The following is a 12,336-nucleotide window of genomic DNA, read 5'->3' on the forward strand; positions in this document are numbered from 1 at the left end:
ATGCACTTTGACTGGGCGGGCTCGGCGATCCCGGCCTCGGGGCTCCTGGCTTGAACCCGGGGCAGACACGGAGCGCTCGGGGAGGCCCGCGGGGAGTCGCGGCGAGGGGAGGGAGCCCGGGATGGAGCGGGTCGGTGTCGCCGACACCGGCGGGCTGGGGTCGATGCCCGCCAGGGCGCGCTGGAGACCGGTGCGGCYGCTGCCGGGGAAGAGAGCCAGGCGCCGGGAGGGAAGGAAGAAGAGAGGGAGGGTGGGTCGGTGGGTGCCGGCGGCGCCGCCCGGAGCGGGATCTCCCTCCGTCCCTCCCTCTTTTCCTCCCTGAGCTCCTCTGGGCGCGGTGCCCGCGCTGAGGCGGGAGCGCGCGGGGCGCGGGAACGCAGCCCCTCAGCAGCAGCGGTGTCTGCGCTGCCTCCCTCCCTCAGTGGCGGCGGGGCAGGGGCACCCCGCGGCCGGGGCGGGGTGGAAATTTACCGGCTCCTCAGCGAGGCGGCGAGCGAGGGGCTCGGCAGGAGGCGGAGGGAGGGCGGGGAGCGGCGGAGCATCATCTGGCGGGGAACGCGAGGGACCAAATGACTGTGAGGAAGGGCGGTAGCCGCCACTGTCGCCGAGAGGAGCGAGACGCGGCGCAGCGGCAGCAGCAGCCCCGCTCCCCGCGGCCGGCTGGGCGGCGATGGCGGCGGGCGGCGGCGGGGCTGAGCTGAGCTGAGCTGAGGCGGGCCCCCCGCCCGCGGGCGCCGCATGGCGCGGGCCTGATGCCGGAGCGCGGCCCGGCGCCGCGGCGGCGCTGCGGGAGCAGGAGGACGATGGCGGGGCTGGCGTGGAAGTGGCCGCGCACCCGCCTGCCCGTGGGCGCCAGCGCTCTGGGCGTCTTCGTCCTSTGCTGGCTCTACGTGTTCCCCGTGTACCGGCTGCCCGACGAGAAGGAGATCGTGCAGGGGGTGCTGCTGCAGCAGGGCAAGGCGTGGAGGAGGAACCAGACTGCGGTCGCCCTGTTCAGGTATTGCCGTGCGCGGCCCAAGGGCAGCGGGGACGGACAGCCGGGCATGGGCAGCCGGGCGAAACCGCGGCTCGGAGCCCACCCGGGCGCYCTCTCCACACCCCGAGCCCCAAACTTTATTCTTTCTTCCCCGACCCTTTGTTTTTTCCCAGCGGGCGGCGGGCAGGCAGGGCCCCTTCTGCCCAGCAAAACTTTTTTTTGGGGTGGCTCCGTTCGTTGCGGCGAGGAGAAGGGGCTCGGCGCGGGAGATGAAGGCTTATCCCCGCTGGGATACCTTTCTAGGGGGAATGAGGTTTCCGGGGATTGCGGCGTTGCCCGCACAATGGGATGCTTCTCGCTTCCCGGATAGCAGCGGCGCGGGCAGTCCCTGAGGCTGCTAACAAAGCCTGGGGCTGCCAGCCCGGCTTCCCTCCGTTCTGGGGAATGCCAGCTTGCTGCCAGGAGAAAGCCCAGCTTGTGGATCTCCCGGGGTGCTCAAGGGAAGGTTTGCGTGGATGTGCATTYGTGTCAGCATCTCCGCTCTGAGCAGCACTTGGGAAGCTCCGTGCTGGACCTTGACTCTCTGCGGTTTATTATAGAAGCCACGTGAAAAGGCACCTTTTTTTCTCCTCTTTGCTTTTGAYGTGTCTGGGAAATGGCGATAATCCYTGGGGCCCGTTTCACCTTGCCCAGCTGCACAGGAGAGGAGGAATGTTGCAGCCAGGCTGCCACAACTGAGGACGATGGAGAACTGAACGGGTCCCTGCGGTGGGGAGGWTTTTTTTTAATGACCCTGCTTTAAAGCGTGTGCAGAGGAGATTTGCGTCCCCTGAAAAATTTCACACATGTTAGGAAAAAATACAGGCAATTGGAAGAGAGGCAGATTTCCCTCCCTTTCCTGGAGGGAAGCTGGGTTTTTTCTCCCTGTCCTCCAAGTAGCAAATTAAAGATCACAGTGAGTGGTAATCAAGCTGCCTCCAAAAAAACCCTCTTTAATAAAATGAATCAGATGCAAAAGTCGAAGGACTTGTTTTGCCTTCTAAAATTATTTTTTTTAAGTGGCATACAGTTTCATTTGAAGTTCTTCAGTATTTCCTGAATGTCATGAACTGAAACTGATTGTTTCGTTGTGGTTGTTTCGTTGTGGTTGTTTCGTTTCTTGTCTGCTGGGATAACAGAAACTGTACAGATCTTGTAAGGCACGTTCTGCCATTAGCCCCCAAAGCCTGCAGGAAATGTTAGCGATGATAAGTGGTAAGCAGATATGTTTTAATATTATCTCATTAGGCAGGCCTGCAAGAAGTCCCCCCTTTAGTACAGAAGTAGCAGTAAGGTACAGATGTGGGATGCCTCCCCTAAAGCACTGAACTAACACTAGAAACTATGTTGGTCTTCTTGAATATTAATTAATCTTGATCCTGTGCACCACAGAACCCCGTTTTTGGGGGTAGAGGAATACAGCTCTTTAAAAAATTGCCCCATAGGTTATATGTAGGAAAGCATTTAGTCTATTATTTACCATGTTTGTAAACCAAATGTTGTTTGAAGATTGGTAGTGCTGCTGCAGTTTCAGTTTACAAAACAGTTTCAGACCGTTTCCATCACATGGTTTAGTAACAAAAACTGTGTGGTTTATCAGCTATTCCACTTGCCCATATGTTTTTCTACTCTCTAAGCATAGTGATTTTCTCAGAGATGTTATTGCAGAGAGTCTCATGCAATAAAGGGAGCTGTTGTTTCTTGTCTGTTTCTTACCTCTTGATGAGTTGGTGCAGCACTAAATACAATGAGCTTTAAATCAATCTGCTTCCAAAAAGTTTTTAAGTTGTATGCTGTAGATATGTAGTGAGTATAGTAAACTATATTATTCCAACAGTTGTGCTGTAGAATTCTATTTTTGCTGCGTAAATTTGCTTCTCTTCATGATGGACTATTTTGAAGTTGAAGCCCATGTCAGGCAACCTGCTGTATATTTGAAGTTAACAGAAACTTTTTGCTCTGGTCATGCTGTCCCTAAGCAAGCTCGCTGTAAAAACCTCTAAATTTCACTTTTTGCTGGAAAATACCAGTGAATGTCAGTCTCTGTTTGAATGGTAAAGGAGGGACAGAGCTTCACAGAAAATCTTCATGTGGACTTTCAAGCAATATAGCTTTCTGTAATAGTCTAATCAAGTGTGCTTTAATGTATTATTAATAAAATTTTATTTAAGAATGGTGTTAACTGCTGTTCTCCCTGGCCCTCCTGCCACATTCTGGTTGCCAAACAATTTTGGTTTCACTCAGTTTTGAAGCATAAATTGGAATTAATGGGTGCTAAAAATCCATATGCAAATATTCATAGTAGTGCTTTGTGTAATACAGTGGCATTTGTGGTATTGTATAGCCAGGTTCTTGCTACACAGAGCAAACATTTGGAACTTTCTCCTCCTATAAACTCACTGGACTCCTATTGCTGAAGTAGATGTTGGGTAATTAACTTGATGAAATCATACTTTTTAAACCTTGGAAGGGCTATCCTCCCTTTGCCTTCTGCACCTGGATCAAGGACAGCTTCACTAAGTGCCTTAAGCAAGGTCAACAAAACCATCTGGGTAATTTGGGGTAGATTGGGTTGAACACTGGCAAACAARTGCTGGTAACTCCTCAATCTCCACTACCACCTCCTTCTCCTCTCTGTGCAGCCAGAAACCTTATGGAAAGATCTGACCCCAGTAAACCCTTGCTTATGCAAGAACTCAGACTGGCCTGGTTCTTGTAGAATGATTTGATGGGAACTTTGTGTTTGAATAAGGATTCCCAGAACTGGTTTTAAAATACAAATACCTGTATAAATAGCCATGGATTTCTTTAAGTTTCAAGACTCTAGTGGTTCAGGGTAGTGAAACTCCACTGTGGAAGCATCTCCTGTCTGACAAATGCTGAATATTCTGTCAATCAGATGGTAAAACTGCTCAATTTTGAACTGCAGAGTGTTCAAAATAGGAGTAAGATTGTCATTAGAGCCACTAATGGCTAATGTGTCCAATCTGCCTACAGTATAATGGTTTGTCATCCTCTGAGGTGGTTAATGTTATTGAGCCCTAATAGTTTTTACAGATTGCTTAGAGTTTTGTTTTTGTTGTTTTTTTTTTTTTAGAGCCTAGTGCTGCAGAGATTATTTAGGCAAACATGTTAATTGCTTTCTGTTATTTGCTAAAGCAAATTACATACAGTAATACCTGTAGGATGGTTTTATTTAAAATACTGCAATTCATTGAAGGCAGAACTGTATCTTTTTATCTACCTTACAAGCTCCATACAAGCAYTGTGTGTTTATATTCTTTAATTCGGTTGTAGACGGCAAACCTCCTCTAGGGAATGAATATGCTTGTGTGGGGCAGTGGGTTTTGGACTGCCAGGAGTCCCATTGAAGGGATTGGATGATGGTTAGTATCTTAAAGGTTCTTCAGGAAGAGATGGGACAATCCCTGCAAGGCAACAGAAAGGCTTTCCTTGAGATTCAGCTTGTGTTCTTGCTTCTGCTGCTTCAGTTTTGTGTGTTGCTGAAAGGTCACCAGGGATTATTGTTTGATCAAGGGTGACTTGATCAAACTGGTGGCAAATGTCCCCTGTGAACTCACTKTTCATGACCTGACTCCAGTCCAGAGCATCTGCTACAACTTGTCTTTGCTCTCCACTGAGGTCCCCTCTGACACAGCCAAACTGGCCATGCTCACATTGGCTGGTGGCTTCTCCACTCCTTTCCATCATATTTGTCCTCTTTTTGTCCATTTRCCATGGACAGAGCAGAGAAGCTACTGCCCTGCAGTCACACGTTGGGGTCAGTGGCTGAGCTGGACAGAATATCCAGGCTGTGGTGTTTGCAGTGTGAATGTGGACAGGCTGTGAAGCCTCTCCTATTGTTGGCTTTGCGTGCCTTGCGAAAATCCTGCTCTGTTCCCRTTGCGCCAGAGGGGCTTTCCCCACTGTAACCTCCTGTGCCAGCTGCTCTCTGCCAGCTGCTCCTGTGTGTACCTGGAGTGCAGTCACACGAGGAGCATCCCCYTGTGCACATCACAGTTCATTTTGGATTGCATTAACACAGAACTAGAATTCCAGGTCACTTCCCCGGCTGGGTAAGACAGAYGCTATTGCCAAGTCAGCAGGGTTTTCCTTAGCTCAGATGGCTTTTTTGGCCTTCTCTTTTTATGTCAGCACTGCAAATTACATGAGTGTTGAGATCCTCACTGGGCTATTTCAAGGCAAATCTCAGATTAAACTTTGTATTGCGCAGGTTGAGTTTAGATAAGAGTTTGGCCCTGCTTAAACAGCTTAATCAGATACATAATTATTCCTGCTTTCACTAGACACATGTGAAACACAGAGTGAGTTTGGAGGAGACCTGGGAGATGCTGGATTACAGCCAGTTTTGCCTTTGTGGCCTGAGAAGCCCTGCCCTGAAACTAATGGATATGTGCCCATGTTGAGCCAAACCCAGCTCATTTTTCTCTCCTGAGTAGGTCTTGCTACTGCCTGGCTGTGATTTCATCAACATTTTACTTGATTTTGTTGTTGTTGTTGTTGTTGTTGTTGTATTTGCTTCACTGGTGATAAATGAAGTATTTGTAATTTGTGGTTTCCAGCTGAGAAGTTGTTTTGGTGACAAGGTACAATTTTGAAGAGCAGGTTAAAGGTGAGAGGAAACAAACGTTCTTATTCCRTGTTATTATTTGGAGGCTGTGATGAAGAAAGCAAGCTGTAGAGAGGTTTGGCTCCATATCTTCAAGACGGATACCTAAATGACATGAAAACAATGACAATTAGTTATCTGAGTTAGCTCACAGTGTTTTTGCAGATGAGAGCTGTGCTGGCAAGACAGGAATTGATTTTAATTCCTGAGTTCCAGCTCTGCTCTCCTCCTTAGGTCCTTGACCCTAAGTAGCATCTTCTTACAGACTTTGATTCATTGTCCTAATGAAACAGACTGTTTGGATCCCTGTTTCTAGTATCTTGCAAAGTTTTGGAGTGCTGCTTTCCTCTGGATTTGKAAAAACCCCAGCCTGCCAGTATTTACAGGAGGATGTAGCCAGCTCCCTGAGGCTCTTTTTCTGTTAACTGGGAGCATCCAAAGGCCCAGAGCCAGGCATGGGGAAACGGGAGGAACAGAGACTTTTCTGGAATTTAGGTTACCCAGCTGGGGCCCCAGAAGTCTGGTAACTGCTTACCCAGACACTGCTGGATGTATGTATTTTCCCATCTATGTTTTCTTTGCTATGTAGTGGATGGAATGGGCACTGAATCACCCATACAATGTAGTAACAAGTTATTTATTGCTGTAATTTTCATCTTCAGAGGCATCCAAGAGTGTTGCTCCCATTTCATGCGTATTCAATGACATATATGAAAATTCCTATTTTTGAGGTTGGCTCCTAGTAGGTAAATGCATGCGAAATGAATTGTTTCTCCCTTTAGAATTTGTCTTTCCCCAGTGTGGATGAACCTCACTGAAATGGGGAGGCTGTTTGGCCTGCAGTCTTCTGTTGTTCCAGTTTCCTAAGCACAAAGAAAAAAAAAATTAAATCCCTGGATATACATTAATCTTTTTTTGTATGCTGCATGGGGTTCTCAAAATGCAAGGAAATTGCTCCTAATGCTAAATCATTTTAACATAGCTGCATGCAGTTAAATTCAGACTGGAGCACATTAATCCMAAACTAAGTAGTGTTTGTAAACCTCAGTGTAGATTCAGGTTTTGTCATGTCACAATTTTTACATACAGGTGGACAGAGATTCTCCCAGGTCTTGGAATTCAACTTGATTAGATATACAGAGGGTGGGGTGGGAGCAGGCACTGATAAGTCCCTGGACCCTGGCAAAGTGKTTTTTTTTCTGTAAAGAAGTTGATACAAAAGCTCTGAACTTCATGAAGAAGCCTGTTATCTTGACCTTAGTGGTATTTAAAATTTTTAACAAGGTGAATTATACYGTAAAGAACTAAATTCATGCTTTCACCAGGATTCTGGAGGTCACTTTCCCATTGCTCCATTCAAGATAAAGGTGAAAGCTGTGAAATTAAATTGTTATACAAAATTTTATGGGTAGCAGAGTGGTGTGGGCTYTTGTTGTTACTGTATAAAATCAACAGACTGATAACTTTGACTTCTCCTGTTCCATTTGCTGGAAAATATCCTCCTGCATTTATTGGTTTAGAGGTTCTGTTTTCAAATGGAGATGTGATTACAGTGAGGCTTTTAAAACTGCCAGAAACAGCTGAATAGAAATGGTTAACTTTTTTTTTGTCTTCCATGTTTGCTGAGAGCATCCTGAACGTTTCCTGAACAACAATTGTGTTTATATTTTTTCCTCCCACCCCTTCTTCAGCCTATTCCCATTTTTAATCTGCTTGAGGCCCTCCTCAGTTTTGAGGGGAGCCCCAGACTCTTTGAGTGGCTCCTTTTATAATTRTGTAATTAACATTCATAGCAGTGATACAAAGAACTTGTGTGAAATTATTTACTCCTTTATCTCCTTTCCCATCTGAATTAGCAATCACCTTCTCCAGGGTGTTGCAGCTCCTGCTGGTGCTCAGGGCATCTGTCATTTTGCATCCTTGATGTTCCAGTCGCTGGCTATCAGGCTTTCCCAGTAAACTGCAGACTTTGCCTTCATGTATTAGCAAGATAAAGGCTTTACTTATCACATTGCCACTGSTCTGAGGAAGCTTTAAGTTAAAAGCTATCCTATATTTTAAGGAGCACTGGARAAACAGATCATCAGCTATTTTCCTTGCTTTCTTGTGGGAAAAACTTGCTCTGCCTATTCCTGGAATGCAACGAGTGGCCATTGCTGTAATAGGGAAATAACAGCTTTGCATTTCCTGTAWGAGATGGAAGACAAACAAACAAAGCATATTTTTTCCACAGTGAAAAGATTTTAATGTTTTCCTATGTGGTCTGTCTTGGCCAAATATCAGTTCTGGGAATTCGGTTTCATCTGGCTCAGTGTTTGGAGGTTCCCTCATTCTACTGATGCAGTTGATCCTGCAGTGTGGTGTGTCCCAGAGCAGGATGATGAGGGATCTGCTGCTGTAGGTAGTCTGCAGAAGTGCCACAACCCAAAAAGCTGGAAATTTGCAGTGAGGGGGTGATGCTGAACTCTGTACTCTCTGATTGATGCCTGCCTTTCTCAGTGTGTCAGGAAGACATAAGCCAAATGGCAAATGGGATGAAGACTATGAGGTTACTCATATGGGCTTCAATCTTCCTGATTTTTACTGCCAGGGGAGACTGGATTTTGGTTCCCATGTACTTCTGTGCAGCAAAGGAAGCAGAGGTATAAAGGGAATTAAGGAAACTATGTCCATGACATGGTTATCTCTTGTAACTGAACTTCAGGTCTAGGTCACCACTGGAGCCGGTGGGGAATTCTGTGAATAATTATCACTGTCCAGAAATTATTATTTTTACAGTGCCAAGCTTGCAGAGAGACATTCTGTGCTCTGAAGGATTTTCCTTCCAAGAATGTGTGTAGTGAGATCCCAGCCATGCAGATTAGGAATTTTGATTAATGGGGTGGGGTTTCCATCTGTTAGTGCAGTTTTTAATGTGAAGGAGCACCTGGGCTAGTGACAGGCTGTGTGAATGTTCCCTGGAGGAGAGATCCAATACTTGTGCTGAAGTACATTGAATACTTGTGCTGGTGGGTACTGGCTCTTCCTGCTGCTAGAACCTGGGGGTACCAGCTTACTACTTGTGAAGTGTGCAATGCTTTTGTTTTAATTTTTGTCTTCTTTCMGTGGCTTCCATTGAAGCATTTGTCTATTTCAAAGAGAATAGAAGAACTCTTTATTCTATATGGAGTATTCACTGTTCCACGACAGTAATTTACAGTTCCTTACAGTGTAAAGAATGAATCGTCAGCTACTGGTGAATTTCAGATTCTCTGCTTCTGCTCCATCTGCAAGTTCTGTCACTAGACAGCAGTAGCGAGTGCTGCAGCAGACATTCCTAATTGGAATGTAGTCTTTAGATTATCCTTGCTCATTGTGGGTGATTTACTGCCATCCACTCAGGCAACATTACCTTCTTATTTGTCTGAGCGAGGTTCAGACTCTTTGCAGTCTCCTGTGTGGGTCATTTATTGCTTAATGGCAATGTAAAACACAGGAGAATAAATCCATATAGGGTGTGTCTGCAACATGGGATAGAAAGCAGATGCAATATTCATGAAGCAGGAGCAGAGGAATGCTGTTGATCAGATGAGAATGGGAATGATGAGGTGAAGTCTCTGTCTATAGCTTGCTTAAAGATTGATTTGAAAAATAACTTTGAGAGAAATACATGCTGTATTTGATTTTTATTTGCCTTTAGACCTCTGTAATTTTTGTGATAATTAAGAAATGGGTTGAWAGACAATGGGTTGCCATTCATAAAAAATGACAGAAACTTCAGTCTGTCTCATATGTCTGTAAAGCAGATAGCTCACCTGTAAGTTCTCAGAAAGTTTATATATCTCCCATTATTCCTCAGTTATGTGGAGAAGAGTTTAAGATTTATCACTGTGATGGTCTTAACCCAYGAGTATGAGGAGACCTTTTGCCAAGGATCAGGATTCCAACTGTTTTCAGGCTCTGGAGCTCTAAGGCTCAGCAGGAAATTTTGCAAGGGGATGTCCACTTGCAAAATTTCACCTGGCTTGATGACACTTACTTCCCTCCCAGAGCAAAGCAGGAAAGGATGCTGAGCTACTTATTTTTCAGGCTAGGGGCACTTAATATGAAGAATTGGAAAATGCCCACCTTGTAATAGCTGTGCCAGCTCCTGCAATCAAGTGAACTTGCGTTAGTCTTGCTTTCGTGGGATAGAAATGAAAAGGAATTTTTAGTCCTCATAGCTAGAAGAAAGTGCTTTTGAATGTGAATGGTGGCTTGGTCCTCAAAAGGCAAGTAAAAATCCAGTGTGGGTTGTTGTYATTCAGATGCCTAATTTCTGTGCTTAATCATAATTTTGGGGGCCTGACTCATGGTTTTTAAGTGCTAGGGATTGCTATAGCGAGAATTACATATCAGCCTATAATTAGATGCATTTTTAACTACGGGAACTGCAACAGTGAAGGGAATAGGAGAAACAAAACCAATCTGGGCATTCCTTCATAGGTCACATTMTTGAACATTTTGTCTTGGCAGGCAGCAGGCATCTAGCACCAACACACTTGCTGAGCCTTATGGACAAATGCTGAACATCTTCAGGTTTATGTGTGCCCAGTTGGATGAAGCAGTAAAAATSCACATGAGATATTTATTTCTTGTATCCTGTTCCAGACATTGCCTTTAAGTGTGTCCAGAAGGGAATGGCAGAGTGTGCAATTTGAGCTTGCTGATCCAAAAATGGTAACAGCAACAAAAAAAGTTAACCTATCATTAGAGAAATCATGTGTTTTGATAGTTCTGTTTAGACAACAGAACAAGTGAAAACACTTATTTAGCGTATTTCAGTAAATGCTAATGGGTCCAGCTTGTGAGAACATGTTTATTTTTGCCTTGGGTCTTTGATGCTTTTCCTCTCATATAAAAAAACCAAACAAACTGTTTTGTGCTTCACTTGTCTAACAGGCCATTGCTACTGAAAGTCTTGTACTAAGAGGGTCGAGTTTGTTGTTTTTCCCCACCTAATCTGTGGAAGAATGTCGAGTTGGTTTTACAAGTTTAATACAAATTCTGTTTTCTCATCTGCTGCAGCACAGCAGATCTGCATCACGKAGAAGAGCAAAGTTTCCTCTGCTGGTGCGGAGGAAAATGAGTTTCTGGGGTTTCAGTGGGGTGTGAGCTCTTTTCTCTGTGGCATAATCAGGAGAACGTGTGCAGTGTTCTGTCACTTGAAATGAGGGGTCAGCCTAGATGAGTATGAGCTTGCTCAGCACTTTAGAGCCTAATCAGTTCTTTCCCAAAGAACTTTTGGCTTAATCATTTGGTTTTAGATGGTGTCTTTTGTGGCTCTGCCRTCTGTCTGGTGAGAATCTTACTCCTTTCCATTTAAGATCAGTAACTTGTTTGGCCTTAAAGAAGTTAAAAAGAAACCCCAAAGTCCTGAGAAGTGAGTTGCTTCCACTCATTAATTTCTGCCACTCTACAGCCATTTCTCAAACACCTGGGTAACTGATGAGAACAGATTAGCTTTAAACAAGGTTAAGRAAAAAATAGCCAGGCATTATCATTTCGTTATCACCATTTTGGGTCTAAACTGAATGGGCTGAATGTACTGCAGAGAAAGATCTCCCAAAACACACTGGACGAGTCATTGGGCACATAAACATGATTTTAAAAATATTTTTAAACCAACTATCAATATTCTTATCTTAAGATGCCTTGTTACAGGACTAAGTAGGTTGAATGATTTATTTATTAATTTTACCTTTATCGTCATACTGAGTAGATATCTTGGATTAATTTCTTGAAGGATGTTTGGTATTTTTCTTGCTCTTTTTAGCAGCAGCTTTTAAATTTTGATACTGTTAAGGACCATAAACCTTCAGAAAGCTGATTCCCAATGAAGAGCACTTTGAGTCCTCTGGGCTTTTGCTTCCCCTGAGTGAGCTGATACACCTCCTCTGAAAAGAAGAGTGGGAAGGCACCCTTGGGATTTCTTACCTTCTTTCCCTGGTCCTGGCTTGCATCCTGCCCTGCCTGGAGGTGGTGGCTGTGCCTGCTGTCCCTTGGGAGTTCGCCGGTGACATGATAGGCACGTCAATTCCAGAATAACTTGTGCCCTGGTGTTTTGGAAGCGGATTGCCTTAATGCTTTGGATCATCTCCAGAACCAGCTCAGCTGTCACCAGCAACTCTTCCCACTTCAAAGAGTAATATGTTCTATAAATAGTGGTGCTAATTAGGCTCTGGTTGTGTCCCAGATCTCTCAGCTTCTTTCGTTGCTGGTGRCAGGACTGAGGAGTGAGAGGCAGCAGGTGCTGCTCCAGTGTCCAGCTTGGGCAGGGAAGGGGGCACAGCTCTGCCAGCATTTAGTCTTGTCCTGGTTGCTGGCTGCTCTCAGGAGCAGGGTGCCTTCCTTCCTTCATATATCCTTACTTAAAAACTGAGTTTTGTCTTGGCAAAAGTGTCAGAACCCTCTTGTCAGCTGAAAGGAGGGGATTGCGGAACAGACTACTCCAAAAGGAAAGAAAATGCTCTTGGAGGGCAGGAGGGAAGGTGGTGAGATGGAGAAACCTTGGGAGGTTAGAAGAGAGGTCRAAGATTACTAGGGCTTAACACAATAGAGACAAGGAGTTTGTAGCAGCAGGAGCACCGAAGAAAAAGAAATATTAAAAACAGTGAATAAAATTTAAAAAAATGAAGCAGAATAGCAGAGAGAGACAGACCATAGTTAGGAA

The 12,336-nt window shown here is 45.2% G+C and overlaps 1 protein-coding gene across 1 annotated transcript in view; it reads left to right on the top strand.

Annotated features, from left to right (window-relative positions):
- Positions 1-245: 245 nt before the first annotated feature.
- The window catches only part of ST8SIA1 (ST8 alpha-N-acetyl-neuraminide alpha-2,8-sialyltransferase 1), a 96,024-nt gene continuing 83,933 nt past the window's right edge, over positions 246-12,336 (top strand). The window contains exon 1 of the mRNA XM_057369536.1: positions 246-997. Coding sequence (XP_057225519.1) covers positions 753-997 — 245 coding nt within the window. The 5' untranslated portion in view covers positions 246-752. The remainder of the gene's footprint in view (positions 998-12,336) is intronic.

Source organism: Malurus melanocephalus, unplaced genomic scaffold (genome assembly GCF_030028575.1).
Source record: "Malurus melanocephalus ecotype Western Australia unplaced genomic scaffold, MMel_1.1 scaffold_112, whole genome shotgun sequence".
Classification (NCBI taxonomy): domain Eukaryota; kingdom Metazoa; phylum Chordata; class Aves; order Passeriformes; family Maluridae; genus Malurus; species Malurus melanocephalus.